This window comes from Erpetoichthys calabaricus, chromosome 6 (genome assembly GCF_900747795.2).
Source record: "Erpetoichthys calabaricus chromosome 6, fErpCal1.3, whole genome shotgun sequence".
NCBI lineage: Eukaryota > Metazoa > Chordata > Cladistia > Polypteriformes > Polypteridae > Erpetoichthys > Erpetoichthys calabaricus.
In genome coordinates, this window is record NC_041399.2 from 107,257,307 (window position 1) to 107,278,152 (window position 20,846).

General features: G+C 40.8%; 1 protein-coding gene across 3 annotated transcripts in view; it reads right to left on the reverse strand.

Moving 5' to 3' along the window:
* Positions 1-20,846, reverse strand: part of itprid1 (ITPR interacting domain containing 1) — a 141,260-nt gene that overhangs the window by 70,585 nt on the left and 49,829 nt on the right. For all 3 annotated transcript variants that reach the window (XM_051929361.1, XM_028803839.2, XM_051929360.1), the window contains exons 7-9: positions 15,582-15,668; positions 10,280-10,482; positions 7,721-8,301 (exon numbers count right to left, since the gene is read on the reverse strand). In XM_051929361.1, coding sequence (XP_051785321.1) covers positions 7,721-8,301; positions 10,280-10,482; positions 15,582-15,668 — 871 coding nt within the window. The remainder of the gene's footprint in view (positions 1-7,720; positions 8,302-10,279; positions 10,483-15,581; positions 15,669-20,846) is intronic.

The following is a 20,846-nucleotide window of genomic DNA, read 5'->3' on the forward strand; positions in this document are numbered from 1 at the left end:
GATGCTATACCTCCAACTGTGCTTTTCTCTGTTGGGAATGTCTCTCAGAGCCTGAAACCTGTGAGAAACAATGTGGCAAATGTCCTCACATTAGATGCTCTATTTTTACTTTATTACTTCAATCACTGAAGATATGAAAACAAAGTAATACCATAGTAGTATTTATAAAGAACAGAGAAGTAATAGCAGAAGAAAATATTACAGAAAATATAAATAGATAATAAAGTTTAGAAGTATAGTTATAAATAAAAAACCATCCTTAATAATAATGACACATTTTATTTATATAGAACCTTGCTTTAAAGTCAGAAAGCTTACTAAAGATTAGCAGTAAACATCAATGTCAAAAGAGGTCACCGTGAGTGACTTGTTTAAATGTAACAGTTGCATGGACAACACCTTTGACATCCAGGTGAATGGAGTCTCTCTGATAGAAATGGAGTCTCTCTCTCTTTCTCTCTCATGTCCGTCTCCCTCTATGTCAAAAGCCACGTGGGTTTTGGACCTTGTGATGTTACACACAGATGACTGGCTAGTTATTCTGGTGATGGACAGCTTTGACTAAAATCTATGATCCTGGGTTCTTTATCTGTGTAATCTCTTGTCTGCATTTGTATTAAAGTTAGGCTGTAAACTGATCAATCAAAACTAAGATTACAAATTTAGGTGAAGAATGTATATTTAAATTACATAATAAGAATTCTTTACATTTATATAGCACATTTCTCACTACTCAAAGTGCTTTACATAGTGAGCGAGGACCCATCCCCAATTTGCAGCACCCACCTGGATGATGCGACGGTAGCCATTTTGTACTGGTATATGCTCACCACACATTAGCTGTTAGGCGGTGAAGGAGTGCGAGACAGGCAGCCAAATAGAAACAGGAAATGATTGGTGGCCAGCATGTCAAAGCCATGATGAGCAATTTAGCCAGGACTTCGGGATAAACCCTACTCTTAATGAAAGATGCCCAGGGATATTTTATGACCACAGAGAGTCAGGACCTTGATCTCATCCAAAGAACAGCACCATTTTTACAGCATGGTGTCGCTGTCACTGCACTGGGTTATTGGGAGCCACATTCAGACCTTGGGGTGAGTGTGTCCTGGCTGGCCTCGCCAACACCTCTTCAAGCAGAAATTCTAGCTCTTCCTGGATGGTGTCCAATTCAAGTACTGGTAGGACCTGAACATGCTTAGCTTCAGGTTGATTAGCTGTTCTGAAGTGCTTGTGGTATGCACTTCGAATAACTACTCGTCACAACCAACGTATCCAGAAGAGCATCTCTGAATGCACAACTTGTTCAACCCTGAAGCAGATGGGCTACAGCAGCAGGAGACCACACCGGGTGCCATTCCTGTCAGCTATGAACAGACAACTAAGGCTATAATTTGCACAGGCTCACCAAAATTGGACAAAAGAAGACTGGAAAAATGTTGCCTGATCTAATGAGTCTTGATTTCTGCTATGACATTCAGATGGTAGTGTCACAATTTGGTGTCAACAACATGAAAGCATGGATCCATCCTGCCTTGTATTAATGGTTCAGGCTGCTGGGGTGGTGTAATTGAATGTAGGATATTTTCTTGGCACATTTTGGGCACCATACCAAATGAGCATCAATTTAAATGCCACAGCCTACTTGAGTATTGTTGCTCACCATGTCCATCCTTTTATGACCGCAGTGTACCCATCTTCTGGTGGCTACTTCCAGGAGGATAATACACTATGTACAAAGCTCAAGTCATCTCAAACGGGTTTCTTGAACATGACAATGAGTTCACTATACTCAAACGGGAGATTTGCATTATAGATGTGCAGCTGACAAATTGTAGCAATTGTGTGATGCTATCATTTTAAATATGGACCAAAATCCCTTAGGAAAGTTTCCAGCACCTTGTTGAACCTATGCCACGAAGAATTATGACAGTTCTGAAGGCAAAAGGGGTCCAACCCGGTACTAGTAAGGTGTACCTAATAAAGTGGCTGGTGAGTGTATGTGGATGATGTAAATATATTTTTTACTTATTATTTATGTTTATCCTAATTTCCAATCTGCCTTTCCATTATTGACTAATTATTGGGTCTGATGCTGAAGCAGTTGCAGTCTTTCACCATTTAGTGTTGTTCGCCTTGGTGTCTGTATTGCTTGTTTTTAATTGTCCCTATTAAGATAAATTGAAGGGAGCAGTCTACACAGAAAAGGGGAAAAATAGCAGGAAAACAACAAAAAAGAGTTAAGCATTTAAAGCTACAGCAAAAAACAGAAATATTTCTAAATTTCTTATAAAATTACAATCATGCTGTTGTGCTTTTCTGAATGCAGAAAAAGAGAACGAGAAAAAAAGTCCAGCTAACTAATTGAGATAAATTATCACTTATTGCATATCTGGCTGGAACAGTGGGTCCTCAGGATGGAGTTTGGGGACCACTTTTCTATCTGTTACAAGTTATAACTGCTAAGTATACTTTAATTTGATAATCCTGCTTTTTAATTGTTATTATTTTCTGCCATTGCTGTATTTAAATATCACTGCTTTACTTTGTTGATGTATTCTGTTCTTGTTCGATTGTGATGCTTACGCACCAAATGGAGTGTGACAAACATTTTGCATTGAAGTGTAAAGTAAATTGATAGAGAATTGAGTTGAACTAAATTGAGATGTTCTTATTTGGAGTCCACATATTTGTACTATGAAAGTTCACAAAAAAGAAACATTTTCTTCACAAGCTGATTACATGGAGGTATTATATTTACTGCAAATAACATCAGCACTCCAGCTACCCATCCTATTAAGCATTCTGCTTAATGTCTACTCCTCTTTTTCTCTCTTCTACTCAGCACATGAAAAACTTTGATTCTGGATAGAAATTCATTTTTGAACTTAATTTAACATACCACTTCCAAAATGAGGCTGATTTAAATAATTTGAAAAAGCTGCATTTCTCTTAAATAAGGTCTACAAGTTTAAACTGACACACATTGTTTTTTTATTATATTCAGATGAAGATTTTATCAAGATCTGAAAATTGCCTCAGTAAATGCAAATTATGCAGAATGTTCAAGACACTGTTGATAATCCAAATTTGTTTCAAAGGGAGCAATCTCAAAAGTAACAACTAGCAACCTTACATGGACAAGTTGCATTGTTGAAGAGGAAGAGTCATTAAGGCCAAAGCTCACAAGCAAGGACAGATGGGCTATTCAAAGGTTAGTTGCTAAATGCAAAAAAAGTACACCCTGAAAAATGACTACAGAGTTGAAAAATCTCTGTGACAAAAACTAATTCTTGTGAGCTTTACAAAGATGGAATTTGTAGCAAGGCTGCCATTTGAATATTGCTTGTAACCATTAACAAGGACATATTACCAGGTCTAAGGAGCACACAAACTGGATGTCTAAGCAGATTCATCCAATGTCATATACTCAAACAGTTTATATTTGGAAATATCCCAAGAATGCCTACAACCCACAATGACTTTTAGTAACTGTTAAAAATGCTGACAAACCTAGAATGGTAAGATCAGCCATCCTGTTAAGAGTCACTAAAAATTGCTTTTTACTTTGGCAGAAAAACCAAGGAATATGACTGTGCAAACACCATTCTTTCCTCATGATATACCTCTTTCAGGATGATAAACTGGAATATACACTGCTACGTTAATTTGAGTGTGTTTCATGAACACCATCCATCCATCCATCCATCCATTATCTAACCCGCTGAATCCGAACACAGGGTCACGGGGGTCTGCTGGTGCCAATCCCAGCCAACACAGGGCACAAGGCAGGAACCAATCCCGGGCAGGGTGCCAACCCACCACAGTCATGAACACCACAATAGAGTCAAATGCTTTCCATGGGTTCCCCACTCACCATATCTAAACATAACTGAACCTGTATAAGAACAACTTAGGCTTCAGACTGTAAAGAGACAATTACATAATGTAGGTGGCCTTTGATAAAGTAGGGTGGATCATGGCATCCTGCTAAGACAGGCCACATTTAAAAGCATCATTTTCATTTTAAAAGTTTTCCATTCAGATTAGCATTATCAGATTGTTTTCTAGAAGTTTATCATCCACACGTAAATACCAAAAAAGCATTAATATTTCTTATTGGGCACATGTAGTTTGTCAGACAAGAGTGCTTGGTTTATGTAGCAAAACCCAGTTAAAAGTGAATTACTGAAAGAATGATGGAAGACAACCCAGACATCTTCGTGAGGACAGACAATTAAGTACAACTGCTTTTAAAGGTGAGCATACAATTAATTATCTAACCCATGGGTGGGCAGATTCAGTCCTGGAGGGCTGCAATGTTTGCAGGTTTTTGTTCCAACCCAGTTGCTTAATTAAAAACCCAATCCTTGTCAATTATTTAATTGCATGGCTTGCTAGTGCTTTAACTCTGCCATGTCAGGCCATTCTCATATCCTAGATTTATTTTCCTTTCTAAGGATATCATCCAAATGATTTGAAGTCTAAAACAGATGAGTAATTCTCAGTGCTTCACTTTTTTCTCTTCACTTTCCTTCCAAGTATTTAATTAAACCAAATAGTGAGTGAGAAATACACACAGGTGTAAATGAAAACAAGCTAAATGGAGAAATGCTGGTCTCTTTTGTCATTTGCATGTTATTGCTAATTAGGAGCAATTAAAAACCAAGAATACAGCTGTTTAAGACTAAAATAAGCAATAAGGGTTCAAAATCTTAACGAGCAAGACAACTAAAGTGAAGCTGAAGTGTTACTTGAGTGATAAATGCTTCTTATTAAGCAATTGAGTTGGAGCAAAAACCTGCAGCCACTGCGGCCATCCAGAACTGAATCTACCCACCCCTGTATTCTAACCTGATCAGTCTGCTTTTAACTGCACACACAATTTAATAAACATACAGTAATATCTTAAAATTTGCAATAGCTTATTCATTTAATATGACCTCACTACATCAACTTTTTTCTTCTAATGTCCTGGTAAGCACATATGCATTGAGTTGCATGCAAATTTTAGTAACTAGCAAAAAAATGAATGAAAAATCAATCATTGCATCTTGTTAGATGACCTCACCTTTTCCATTACAGAACTACCGGAAGCTGAGACTAATGCAGGAATAAATAAAGAACCAACCAACCTAGACTGAGCCACACAGGACTAATTCTGAATCACCATTTACTCATCTCTGAGATGGATGTGGTACACCAGGAAAACTCATATAGACACAAGAATATACAATGAAAAACAATTCAGTTCCTTTTTTCATTTATTCATTTGGCATTATTCCATTAAAGGATGAGAAAAGCTTAAATTGATAACATTGGCCACCAGGTAGCAAGCAATTATGAAAGAGACATCAGTCCAATACACATAATAATTCACATATTGTGAATTATGTGTCTCCAGTTAACTTAGTATGCACATGTTTGAAATGAAAATGAAAATTAGAATGCTGCGGAAAACGCCACACTGACCGAGGAAAAATAAGCAAGCTGAGCACCATCCGTGACTGAGCTGGGATTCAAATTTAGGTCTCCAGATGTACAGTGCTCTGAAAGATGATCCTCTATTTTTGTACATTTCTTATAATTAATAGCTTCAGATCTTTAGACAAAAAGGAACCTTAGACTAAGGGAACCAGACCAAACATATAGTATAATACCTTATCTAAATTACTACTTAATATATTAAAATAATAAAGGTATTAATACTTATATTGCCTGTGTAAAAAGGTAATTGGCCCTTAGATGCTCACTCAAACAGCTGACCAAAATTAATTAATAATTCATTGATAATTAATTCAACTGACTGAACACAATCAAATCTGACTTCAGCCAGCCCTGTTGAATCTAAATCTCAACATATATTGACCCTCTCCATGACAATGTGGTAGTCTCCAAAATGTTTATAGAAGAACACTATGTCTCAATCAAAGAAGAGATGAGGTAAAAAGTTGTAGAAACTTATCAATCAGGAAACCTTTACAAAGCCATTATCACCAAATACAGAACATTTGGAACAGAGGTGAATGTTTCAAGGAAAGGTCAGCCAGCCAAAATTACCTCAAGGGCATAGCAACAACTCATTTGAGACATCACAGAGGATCCCAGAAAAAACATCTGAAGAACTATAGGTCCTTCTAGCCTCAGCTAAGGTCAGTGAAGCCACAAGAAGAAAGAGACTGAATGAAAATAGGAGAGTAGAAAGATGGAAATCTCTGCTCCCCAAGAGTAATATCACTGCACTGTGATAAGATGTATCAGGAGTGTGTGGCAATTAATTATTTTGTTATAAAAATACTGTGTCTCTGGATTTGAGGGTGTGGGTGCAAACCAGTGAAAAGCCATGTGACCGAAGGATGTACAATGGGAAAATTGGCTGATTGCTTGTTCATGTAACAACATGACCATCCCACCGATTCTTTATTGAGGCTACGCAGTTCATTAAGGCAAGCACTTACACCCACAAAGTATAAAAAGTTCTGAGTAGGAGAAATGAGGGAGGGGAGAAAGAGAGAGAAAAGAAAAAGAAGAAAGTTTGGAGAACAAAGAGCCAAATCGGGTGATCAAGCAGGTGTGTTTCACAGGAGGCAAGGCAACTGGGTATCTCCACAGGGAGTAAGAGGAACAGCACTAGAGGGGAGGTTTGCTTCTGCTGAGCATTGCAAGGAGCAAGAATGGTTGTAAGTTTTGGGGATCATCTCATGGATGCTGAGGAATGGTAGTGGAAAGGGGCTGAGCAGTGGAGACAGGAGAAACGGACGCACTTGGGTTCAGAGAGAGAAAAACAGACAACCCAATTTTAAGTCTGTGTATTTTACCTTGATTTTAATGTTCTTTTTGGATATAATTATTTTTTGGCTTTAACTCCCACCAGAGCACTTGTTTTTATGGATTATTTATTTATTGAAAATGTCATTGATTGAACACTGCTTTGTTTTGGAATAAATGCACTAAGCACTATTTTGCACCAATTTTATTGGTGTTTCTTCATTGCAATAGTCCTTCCTTGATACGTGACTATCAATGTCCTGGAGAAACGGGTAATGCCTAAGCCGCGGGCATCCGGAACATCAAATGTCATCTCACATTTGCAAAGGAGAACCTTGATGATCCCTTAGCCTTTCTGAAAGATGTTCTACTCTATTCAGACAAGTCAAAAGTAAAAGTCATTGGATGACTTCAGTCACACTATGTTTCAGGTAAAGCTAATATAGCTTTCCACAGTAAGAACATCATACCTACAATAAAACATGGCTGTGATAGTTTAATGGTGTGGGGATACTCTGTGGATCTGGACCTGGGGGACTTGCCATTAATGAAAAAACTATAAATTTTGCACTTTACCAGTTTTTTCTTAAGAGAATTTCCAGTCCTCTGTCCATGACCTGGAGATGAACCATAATTGAGTTATGCATCAGGACAATGACCCAATAACTGACTGGTTCAGAAGAAACACAGTTAAAGTGTCTGAGTGGCCTATTCACTTGAATTGAACCCAATAGAGATGTATCTGAATTAAAGCTGTTCTGCAAAGAAGAGTGGGCTAAAGTCTATTAGCATGGAAGTGAAAGACTGATATCAAATTATAAGAAATTATGATTAGTGCTGTTAAATGTGCTGCAACCAAATAATGAAACTTTTTCACATGGATGATAGGTGTGTTGTATAATGTTCCTTAAATAAAAAAAGTAATGACTTATAAACTGCAAAATATATTTACCTCTTCCATCTCAAAAGAGTCTGGAGCCTTGTTATCTGTTGCATGTCTTTTCATCAGGATGCTAGACATGCTACAAGGTGAATCTCTTGGTCTCATTCTGGAAATCTCTGTAACTACAGAGTTTTCCATTTCTGTTGTGCTTGAAAAATGATCGGTTTGAGAATTCTCTTTATTTGCATCCCCAGTGTTTGATTTAGAGGATAAACCATCAGGAGCTGGACTTTGCTCCTCTACAAGAGGACCAAGAGACACACTTTCTGTAAAGCATGGATTAATACGTCTTTTTAATAATGGCTTATCAATTCCTTTAGGGCGTGTGAAAGCTTTTTGTCCATCTTCTGTTTCAGGTATATTTTGTGATTCTAGTCTGCTTTGCATTTGACCTAGAGCTTGTTTTGAGGCCCGTCGTAATAAAGAACTCAGCTTGCTTCTTTTCTTTTTATCACTGAACGCTTGTCTATTGTCAGTTCTGTTAACATCAGATTTTGGAGCACATTGCTCGTTGCTGGAGCTCACATTGTTGAAAAGGGATGAAAAGGCACTGGTGACATTGTGCAAGACCTCCAGCTGTCGGAATCTAGCTGTTTAAAGAGGAAAAGAATCAAAACAAAATATTTATTGCTCTGAAATAATACATACACTTTCACCTAAATTAAATGAAACACATTTAACTGTAGAAACTGTAGAAAGTAAAATGTCAGAGAACAGTACAATTTAAATAAAGTGTAATTAATTAGTTAATATTTTATCTCAAAGCAAATTAAAAAATATATTATTTTTTTCTCATCGATATCTCTGTCGTTTCCTAATGCTAGCCTTTATCACTGTATGATGATTCAATATTTAACCAATCAGCCATTACTGTGAGAATCATGCATAAAGAACAAAACCTGCATAAACCTGGTCAGGCTTTTATGGAAATGAAGGAACAATCTTTTAATGTTATGTCCACTTTTGCCTGGTCCCTTTCCATTTTAAAACAATTTAAAAAATGCATCAAAACAATCATGTTTCCAAAGATCCTGTTGCGGAGAAAACCTTCAAAGAAGGTTGTCAAGGAGTGCAAATGATGCAGAACATTTCTGTATTTGCATAGAGTTATGCACAAATGTCCACGGAGTGAGCAATCAACTAAACAATTCATCTGCATTTATACTTTTTCTAATTACCATCATGCTCATCTAATACATCACATGATCTGAATCTTAATATGCGGAACTCCAATCAACTTAATCCCCTCTTAATTCCTGACTCATGTTGATTCTCCTATTATTCTGAACACTGCTTCATCCATCCATCCATCCATCCATTTTCCAACCCGCTGAATCCGAACACAGGGTCACGGGGGTCTGCTGGAGCCAATCCCAGCCAACACAGGGCATAAGGCAGGAAACAATCCTGGGCAGGGTGCCAACCCACCGCAGGACACACACAAACACACCCACACACCAAGCTGCTTCATTAAGTGGGGTATTTAGTGGAATATCCCATTGATCTTCGCACCTCTTCATAGGGTGTACAGGCTTTTTCATCAGTTTATCCCGCTTTCTGGAAGAGTGTTTATTACTCGTTTACCTATTGTAACCTTGGAAAATCACATTTGTGACCTCTCTAAGACATGGCAGAGAACTCTTGTGCTTTCAGCTTTTAAGTCTCATTTGGTAAACCCTTGAGTTACATTCAATCCTCTTCCTTGTGTTTAATAATTCTTTCTGTTAAGACTTCATATACAGTATATATACTTCTAATAAATTGTAAAAGAATATTATATTTTAACTAAAAATTCCATAATACTTTATAAGAAGACAGTTATACAGTAATACAACTTTCAGATATCCTTCATTGTCAGAGCACAGGCAGATTAAGTGACTTGTTCAAAGTCATGCAGTCAGAGTCAAGAGTGTAACCTCAACCTTATGGTCTAAAATCTTATGCATTTGCCACTATCTAGAATTAATTCACATTACATGCTGTTGTACCAGACCATCCATGTAGTGCCACTACTGTATCAATTTAAAATTCACAATGTATGAGCAAAATTGTACAGACATACAATAACTGAGGGGCGAGAGGTGGGGTATAAACAGGACCCATATGTGGCCAGTTGAGATGCTTTTAAAACAACTATTTGATAATCCACACTGGCACTAAAGAGATCTGCCTTACCAAAGAATCCTATTTACAGTAATTACTATTTTTTTGCTTCCTTCTTCACTGGTATATCTGATTTCTGTGATTATCTGTTATTTCTGGCACTGTATCAAAGCTGACATCTTCCACGAAAGCCATTTACCTTTAAGCAAACAGTTTTAAAAGGCATCTGACATTGTTAAACTAGGACTGTACAAACAGGCATGCAAAATCCCCACTGGATTCATTCTCGAAAACAAATGCAAAAACCCTACCAACTTGGAAGAAAGCAATGCATCATCATCACTATTTCTAAGCTAAATGAGTGTTTTTAGAACATTACTAAATGATGTCCTCTTCCCGTCACTCACCAATGTATGGTTTTCTTCAGTCTGCTTCAAAGCATATCAGAATTATTATAACACTTACTACTAAAATCCGCATTCTCAACTTCCATGCGTTCCTTTTGGGCCTCAAGGAATAGCCGGATATTGATTCCTTGTGCTACTGAAGGATTATTGATAAACCTGGAAGGTATCTTGACTGAAATATCAGGCTCTTCTCTTCCGAATCCCAAGTCTAACAATATCTCTTCAGGGTCATCTTTCCAAAAATTCAGCACGTCCATGACACTGCAGAATAAACAAAACTAAATTTAAAAAATCATTGTGTCTTAATTTATCTGTTGTGATAATTTTCTTTAACTTTACAAGAGGATTTTGTGTATATAGTGATGCAGCTGTCACTACCAGCTCAGTTCTGTCAGACAGTAGCCATACTCTTTTCCTAAATTTCAGTTGTTACCATCAGGCTGCAGATTTCAGTTCCCAAGGGTAAAGAGCAATAGACTTAAGAGCTCTTTAATTCCTAGAGCTATAATCATTTTGAATTCTGTTGCTGGTAAATTTTGAATTATTATTCTGTTTACTGTTAAAGGTAATTGTTCTTCCTTGTACTAATTGAGCATGTGCACTTGTGATAACACTAGTTTTCAGTTATTTTATTTTGGCTTATTTTCTTGTATTTCTGCAACAATGGCTTATGTTTAAACCTTCTTACTGAAAACAAATTTCCCTCTGAGATACTAAAGTCTATCTAACCTAAGCTTGAACATTCCATAATACTGACTTTTGAATTTGTAGTGCAGTTTGGCTTTCTGTGTGATATTTTTAATACAAAAAAGCCACTCTTTTGACCGAAGGAACCTCTTTCTCTAACCAGTAAGCTTTTACCTCAAATCCTAGTACAAGGTCAACTTTTGGCTGCTCCCGTTAAGGGTTGCCAGAGCGGATCATCTTCTTCCATATCTTTCTGTCCTCTGCATCTTGCACTGTTACACCCATCACCTACATGTCCTCTCTCACCACATCCCAAAACCTTCGCTTAGGCCTTCCTCTTTTCCTCTTCCCTGGCAACTCTATCCTTAGCATCCTTCTCCCAATATACCCAGCATCTCTCCTCTGCACATGTCCAAACCAACACAATCTCGTCTCTTTGACTTTGTCTCCCAACCATCCAACTTGAGCTGACCCTCTAATGTACTCATTTCTAATCCTATCCATCCTCGTCACACCCAGTGCAAAGCTTAGCATCTTTAACTCTGCTACCTCTAGCTATGTCTCCTGCTTTCTGGTCAGTGCCACCGTCTCCAACCCATATAACATAGCTGGTCTCAGTACCGTCCTCTAGACCTTCCCTTTCACTCTTGCTGATATCCGTCTGTCACAAATTACTCCTGACACTCTTCTCCACCCATTCCACCCTGCCTGCACTCTCTTTTTCACCTCTCTACCACAATCCCCATTACTCTGTACTGTTGATCCCAAGTATTTAAACTCATCCACCTTCACCAACTCTTCTCCCTGCATCCTCACCATTCCACTGACCTCCCTCTCATTTACACACATGTATTCTGTCTTGTTCCTACTGACCTTCATTCCTCTCCATCACTCCTACCGCAGACCTCACCACAGTCACACTTCCCTTGTACATATCCTGTACAACTCTTACATACTTCTCTGCCACTCCCAACTTCCTCATACAATACCACAACTCCTCTTGAGGCACCCTGTCATATGCTTTCTTCAGGTCCACAATGACGCAATGCAACTCCTTCTGGCCTTCTTTAAACTTCTCCATCAACATCCTCAGAGCAAACATTCCATCTGTGGTGCTCTTTCTTGGCATGAAACCATATTGCTGCTCACTAATCATCACCTCACTTCTTAACCTTGCTTCCACTACTCTTTCCCATAACTTCATGGTGTGGCTCATCAATTTTATTCCCCTGTAGTTACTACAGTCCTGCACATACCCCTTATTCTTAAATATTGGCACCAGTACACTTCTTATCCACTCCTCAGGCATCCTCTCACTTTTCAAGATTCCATTAAACAATCTGGTTAAAAACTCCACTGCCATCTCTCCTGAACACCTCCATATTTCCATAGGTATGTCATCTGGACCAACGGCCTTTCCATTTTTCATCCTCTTCATAGCTGTCCTTACTTCCTCCTTGCTAATCCGTTGCACTTCCTGATTCACTATCTCCACATCATCCAACCTCTTTTCTCTTTAGTTCTTTTCATTCGTCTACCTCTCAAAGTACTCTTTCCATCTGCTCAAAACACTCTCCTCGCTTGTGAGTACGTTTCCATCTTTATCCTTTATCACCCTAACCCGCTGCACATCATTCCCAGCTCGGTCCCTCTGTCTAGCCAATCAGTACAGGTCCTTTTCTCCCTCCTTAGTGTCCAACCTGTCATACAACTCATCATACGCCGTTTCTTTAGTCTTCGCCACCTCTCTCTTCACCTTGCGCCTTATCTCCTTGTACTCTTGTCTATTTTCTACATCTCTCTGAGTATCCCACTTTTTCTTTGCCATCCTCTTCCTCTGTATACTCTCCTGTATTTCCTCATTCCACCACCAGGTTTCCTTTTCCTCCTTCCTTTTTCCAGATGTCACGCCAAGCACCCTCCTTGCTGTCACCCTTACTACATCTGCTGTAGTTTCCCAGCTGTCTGGTAACTGTTCACTGCCACCCAGTGCCTGTCTCACCTCCTCACTAAACTCAACCTTGCAGTCTTCCTTTTTCAACTTCCACCATTTGATCCTTGGCTCTGGACTCACTCTCTTCCTCTTCTTGATCTCCAACGTCATCCTACAGACCACCATCCTATGCTGCTTAAGTACTATTTCCCCTGCCACCACTTTGCAGTCTTCAATCTCCTTCAGATCAACTCTTCTGCATAGGATGTAATCTACCTGTGTGCATCTTCCTCCACTCTTGTGCGTAACGCTATGTTCCTCCCTCTTCTTAAAATACGTATTCACCACAGTCATGTCCTTCCTTTTGGCAAAATCCACTATCCTCTGACCTTCTTCATTCCTCTCCTTGACACCATACCTACCCATCACCTCCTCGTCTCCACTGTTCCCTTCACCAACATGCCCATTGAAATCCGCTCCAATCACCACTTTCTGTCCCTTGGGTACACTGCATCACTTCATCCAACTCACTCCAAAAATCATCTTTCTCACCAATTGCACACCAAACTTGCGGTGCATATGCACTAACAACATTCATCATCGCACCTCCAATTTCCAGCTTCATAATCATTACTCTGCCTGACACTCATTTCACCTCCAAAACACTCTTGACATACTGTTCCTTCATTATAACTCCTACCCCATTTCTCCTCCCGTCCACACCATGATAGAACAATTTGAATCCACCTCTGATCCACCTGGCCCTACTCCCCTTCCATTTACTCTCAATATATCAACCTTCCTTCTCTCCATCATATCTGCTAACTCTCTCCCCTTACCAGTCATACTGCCAACATTCAAAGCTCCTACCCTCAGTTCCACTCTCTTTACTTTCCTTCTCTCCTCCTGCCACCGGACACGTCTCCCCCCTCTTCTTCTCCTTCTTCTTCTTCGGCCAACAGTAGCCCAATTTCCGCCAGCACCCTGTTGGCTAACAGTACTGGTGGCAGTCGTTGTTAACCTGGGGCTCGACCGATCCGGTATGGAAATTTGTATTGTTGTCTGCATATTGATTTGGCAAAATTTTACACCAGATGCCCTTCCTGACGTAACCCTCCCCATTTATCCAGGCTTGATGGCTATAAATATACTTTGACTATTTATGGGGTTGTGGATAGACGTTTTGCAGTTACAAGTAAACAGACAAGAATGTTAGCTAATGGACCCTCTCGTTCCAGTATACTTGGGCCTTGGAAACAATGATTCTCTAAGCCAGCTTCCTAGCACTTTATTTCAGAGAAAAATCCATATTACTAACCGAGAATGGTAAACCGGATGGCATGGACGCAGGTACACGGCGATGGGACCATGAGACATACTGTGCAGGCGCGTACAGCGCACATCTCATAAACCGCAAGCAAAGTCGTATCCACCGCGCACGAAGGAGTCACGGCCCAAAAGAGCTTAACTGACATGAATGAGAAATGAAGCAACAACGCGCCCATAGCTAGCGACTAACGACACAGCCACACAAAAAAGAGGATTCTGCGCTGCAGCCCAGATTCAAACGGAAGAGGTTACGGAGGCCCCACAGGTCCACAAAGATAGTACAGAAGGCGCGGGAAAGTACGAAAGGCAAAGGTGCCTACACAGCATAGTGAAACCCGACATAGTACGGAAGGCAAAGGCGTCACCGCCATATTGTGAGTGGCACTACTGCGGAGTGAAGGCGCAGGCGTCACCGCCATATTGTGAGTGGCACTGCTGAGGAGTGAAGTTAGGAATAATGTGCTGCTTGGGATTGTACAAACCACTGAACGCTTTACACCAAATTCAAACATAATACAGCTCAACGACACAAACACGAGCCCACCTGGATAAGATCAATCAACGATACAAACACGAGCCCACCTGGATAAGATCAATGAACGCAGGTGCCTACAACGCACGTCTGAAACTGCGGAAGCAAGGCAGGCACGGGTTCAAAACGAATGAGCTCGACTGATGGATATACAAACACGAGCCCACCTGGATAAAATCAATGAACGCAGGCGCCTACAACACGCATCTGAAATGCCGCGGGCAAAGCGGGCACGGCTCCAAAACGAACGAGCTCGACTAATGTATTTCAGGATACCAAACGCCGGGGGTAGGCGAGCGAAGCGAGCAGGGGGCGGAGCCCACTTGTTATAGCCTAATGGTTATGCAGAATCATATTAACTTTGTTGTAGTTCTCCCTGGTTTCAGTTTGAAAGAAGCAACACTGTCACAGCCTACACAGCTTGTCCCAGTGCTACAAACTGTCTCTCTTTATACAGTATCTCCCATTCTCTCCTGTCAGTGTTTGGCACACCTTCTATGAGGTCTGTCCTGTAAGTTCATAGCAGAACACTGAAAGCTTCCATTCAGTGCACCAGTCTCTCTCTCTCTTTCACTCTTCTGTTTTCATTAGTGTCATACAGCTTTAACTTTCAGAGCTCCGCCTGTGACAGTGTCTACCACACCCTAATGCCCTTTGTCTTATGACACTCGCATATACTGAGGATCTGTCATTGCTAGCATAGTACTTTCTCATTACTTGGATGATTTGCATGAGAGCAAGGCCCTGAGCCAACTGTTGTTTTTAAACACTTTTTAACTCCTTTAGTGTATTAATCCTCTGTGAAAAGTAAATGTGTTTAAGAGTTCTCAGGTAACATATATTTCTAAATCAAACAGAATGATAAAACAAACCACTGACCTCTTGAATTCACTTCTGACTGAATATGATGATGTTAAGCTGTTCCCCCTTGAGAGTATCGAATTGTCAAGTGATGCCTTTGGATAGCTTTAAAGTTAAAGAGACAACACAGAGGACTTAGCAAAGTAAATATTGAATATCTTCTTTTCCTCAATGACGATTGGTTGCATGCTATACCTCATGATGGGTGTTAGCAGGCATACAGCTTAATCAGTAACAGAAGTGAAGCATAATTAATGGCACAAAAATAGTAAAATATTTTTTTTTAATATTCATCATCCTGCCATGACTCAGTTGATCATCTGCCTAACACTTCTTAATAAGATATTAATGAGACATATTAGTATATTCAAAATGGCAACATGCTTTGTTAGAGCTCTTGGTTTGTTGTCAAAGAACTTGCCTTAAGGAAATGCAGCAGCAACTGTGAATGCTTTTTCGGAACTAAAACCTGTTTGCAGATTCAGCTTGTGTAAAATGTGAATTACAGTATTATCAGCGTTCACCTTACATTTCCATCCAAGCAAGGGCATCTTGAACCTCAGAAATCAGAGGGAGTAACTATAAATTCACATTAAATATCACACTAGGAATCATTATGCTGGTTTATTCAGTTTTCATTATTAAATAATATATAGTGGGTTACATTATGTAAAACATTTCTTGGAACAATATATATTCTGTGGTATTTCCTGCACAAAGAGGGAATCTGAGCAAAATATGGCAGAGATAGGTTCAATGGTGTGAAATGGCACATTGGACATACACAAAGCACATGTTTGATTCAACATTCTGCTATACATTCGCCGGTTGTAAACCCGTGATGTTTGGGTTACAGAGACTTGCAAGTGATAAATCTCTCTGTTGCTGCATGCAGGAGCAGCTTCTAATCTGATGCAAGCACTGTGCTTCTGGGTGATACCAGCTGAGCTCTCAATCAGCCCCTGTGCGCTTCAACACACAAACACATATTCAGCTAAATATATTAGATACTTTATATGGCCTGCTTTCAACATTTGACAGGAAGAGTTCATAATGCATCCCTATCAAGCTCCAAAATAGTTAGACAATTTCTCTATTTTTGAAACAATTCCTTTGATAACAATCCCTTCAGTTTTGTTTACACTGTTGAGTATGAGGCTTGGCTTAGCCAGACGCGAGAGGACATGCACAGAACCAGGACTACGGCGAACAACAAAATTAAATGGCTGCAAACTAATAAACCACCTTGTGAACAGGAAATTCATATCCTTCTGCCTGCAGTGTCACTGGATTGGGGCATGGTCAGTCACCAGGGTAAACCGCCTGCCCCACAAGTAGTAGCTGATCGCCTCCACTACCCATTTCATTGCCAAACATTCATTCTAAATGACTGAGTAATTATGCACCCTGGGAAGCAATTTCTGGCTCAAAAATGTGATGGGATATTCTTCTCCATTGAAAGTATGACAGAGTACAGTCCCCAAACCAAATGCACTCCCTGTAGAATAAACTCCTTAGAAAAGTCCGTATTCCACAGAACTGGGTACAAAGACAAAGGGGTCTTTAAGTCAGAGAAGGATCTTTTCCAATTATCAGTCCAGAATATGCTGCAGTTCTTTATGCCCTTCATCAGATCAGTGAGAGGGGCAGCTCTGTGTGCAAAGTTTGGGATAAACCTCCTGTAATAATCAGAAAGTCAGAGGAAAGCACAAACCTCCTTCTGCATTTTAGGACGGAGATACGTTAGTACCTCACCCGTCTTGTTCAACTTAAGTTTAATCAAACCATCCCCACATCCATCCATCCATTATCCAACCTGCTATATCCTAACTTCAGGGTCACAGGAGTCTGCTGGAGCCAATCCCAGCCAACACAGGGTGCAAGGCAGGAAATAAACCCTGGGCAGGGCGCCAGCCCACCGCAGGTCGCGCACAAACACACCCACACACCAAGCACACACTAGGGACAATTTAGAATCGCCAATGCACCTAACCTGCATGTCTTTGGACTGTGGGAGGAAACTGAAGTATCCAGAGGAAACCCACGCAGACACGGGGAGAACATGCAAACTCCACGCAAACCCGGAAGCGAACCCGGGTCTCCTAACTGCGAGGCAGCAGTGCTACCCACTGCGCCACCGTGCTGCCCCCATCTCAATAGAATACCCCAAATAATGTGTTTCCGACATACACAATTTAAACTTCTTAGGATTAGCTGTCAACCCAGCCAGCCTCAAACTGTCAAGCATTGCTTGCAGGTGGTCGAGATACGACCACCAATCATTACTGAAAATGACTTTGTCATTGAGATACGCTCCAGCATATGTGGAATAGGGTCACATAATCTGATCCATCATCTGCGCACCATGAATTCAAATGGGAGTCTGGTGAATTTGAATAACTACCATCTGGGGTGGTGAAAGTAGTCTTCTTACAGTTGGATTCCTCCAGCGGCACCACAAGCTTCTCCAATAAGTCATCAATATGTGGCATTCAGCATGCATCAAATTTGGAAATCTTATTGAAGTGTCAAAAATCTATACAAAACCAAATGGAGTCATCTGGCTTTGGTACCAGAACAATTTGAGTGTGTCATTCGCTATTGCTCTCTCAAATCACACCCAAATTGAGCATCTGCTTCATCTCCTCGCATATCATAGTATCTGTTGCTTCTGGAATATGATACGGGCGCATCTGTACCTTAACACCAGGCTCAGTCACAATCTTGTGTTCAGCAATTTCTGTCAGGCCAGGCACAGCCAAAAAGACATAGGAGTTCCTTCTGACCAGGGACAGCAACTCAGCTTTCTAAGTGTCTGTCAAACCATCACCAATAGCAATCTCTGTCTGAGACACTGCACAGACAGTGGTCAATACCTCATTAGGATTGTGCCACTCCTTCAAAATATTAACATGTAGGATTTGCATGGGCTTGGGCCAGCCAGGAATCCTAACCTTATAGTCCATAGGATTGATTTGTTCCTCCATTACCGAGGCACTGGGGCATTTTGCCAGAAACTTATGTGGGTCTGATGGGATCAAAACAAGAACCCGATTAATTTTTTTGAATTAAAAAAGTTTGGTTTTTCTATCATAATTACATTTCTGGGCCTCCTGTTCATATTGCTGATGCTCCACAGTGATTGAGGATGATTCAGAAATATGTTCTTGCATCCCGGTTGACAAATTTTGTCCTGTAAGTATCAGTGCGAACCCCAGTCCATTCTTCCTAAAAAATGCCTAACACCTCTCATGGCCACCTACCAAATACAGTTTAAATGGATTTAAGCTGGCTGATGCTTGAGGAGAACAGGAGAAAGGGCAACACCATGTCCTAGAAGGACGGGTCGTCAAGAGCCACCCACTGAATCATCTGTTTTAAAGTCTTGTTAAATCATTCAGTCAGACCATTTGCCTGAGGATGATAAACAGTGGTGCTCAATTGTTTAATTGCAGGGCTCTCACATATCTGCTTCATGACACAGGAAGTAAGGGGCATATTCGGCTCAGTTAAAATCTCGCATGGAATGCCAATACAAGTGAACACCACCGAGAGGGCCTTAGCATCACCCTGGACATTAGTGTTCCACAGAGCAGCCACTTTCGGGATATCATGTTGCATTACCCTAGTAACACAAGCATATACCAATAACCATTCTTACTCTTGGAAAGTGGACCAACAATGTCTAACCCAACTCTCTCGAAAGGGACATCCATAATAAGCATCAGTAAGAGGGGAGTCCTAGCTGGTCTATAAGCAGAAACAGCTTGACAGTCGGAGCAACACTTACAAAACTGTTCCACATCTCTGCCCATATTCAGCCAATAAAAGTGTTTTTCAAAATGCAATTCTTCAACTTCTCAATGCTGAGATGACCTCCCTAAGACATAGCTGTGAGCAGTTTGCAGTACCGTCTTTCTATGACCACTCGGAACCATCAACTGCTCAATCAGCCCGCCCCCTATGTGATCAAAAATCACCTGATACAAGCAACAAACCTTAACCAAAATGTGTGGAGTTTTGAAATATGGGCCCTCCCGCTCTTCATAGTAACAATCATTTGTGACCTGTGCTTGTTTAAATGCAAACTCAAAGCTGCTGTCATCTCATTGCAGGTGCACAAACTCTACCGGTGTGTCAGCCCCAGCTTCCCCAGAGCCCGATGCAGCAGCCCCTTCTTTTCCAGCCAATGTTTCCCCAGAGCTTGAAGCTGCTGCCCCATCTTAGGAGGCTGAACAATGCCGGTGCCTGCTGTGAAGAGCCCTCTAACTGTCCTGGAAACTCAGGTGATGCATCATCCCTGTCATCACTAGACAAATAATAATAATAATAATAATTCTTCAGGTTCAAACTCCAAGCCAGCTCCATGACCAACCTTGTCAGTGGCAAGCCTCTCCCTAAGTGCTACAGAAAGAGGCACCCTTTCAAGACCTTGGGGGGGAACCTGAGAACAGATGATCTCCATGGACTGTGCAGGAGACAGGCAGCACTCCTTAGGCAGATGTTCTGGTTAATCACAGTGAAAGCCCTGGCCGTGGATCCCAGCTGTGAAGTTTCCACAATAGCGTCTTCTACTCGTGGGGCCGGGCCATGTGCCTCCACCTCCTGTGTCATCAACTCTAGAAGCCTGGGCTTGAACTGGTGGGATCATGGTAGGGAATGGTGTCAGATGTTGCTCTGAGTAGAGGTGAGAACAAGTTGGAGGTGGGGGCTGAGGAACAAAGTTTCAACGATAGATCACTGGGCGGGGAGGGGATGGTTGGGCCAAAGTTGCTGCCATGTTAGGATAGCCCCTCTGCTTCCACGTGGCTTGGGCACCCTCCAATCTGTGGGCTAAATCCAGCAGCGAGTGGATGTCGCTCCAGACCATCTCATCACAGTGGTTGTTGCTTATCCCAGACAAGACTGCATCAATAGTGATTTTTTCCACAACTTGCTCAAATGTGTCTCCATGGAACCAGCTTTGAATAAGGTCTACTAAAGCACCTGTCCCCATATAGGGTAATACAGATCAATTTGCCACACCTGAAACTTAATGCCCCTTGGCCAAGAAGTTCATAGCTATACAGATGAGGATTTACTGCTTCAGGAAATCATAACCAAGTCTCTCAAGAGGAAGATTTCACATGACCTGTATCTCCTCGCTGGTCAAAAAAGAGCCAAGATAGTAACCCAGCCCTCCCTGTCCAAGTGCATCAACATGGGCATGCATTCAAAACAGAATAGGAAACATTCCAGGCCATCTGAAAGAGCCATCTTTATGAGCACATCTCTGGGATGGAT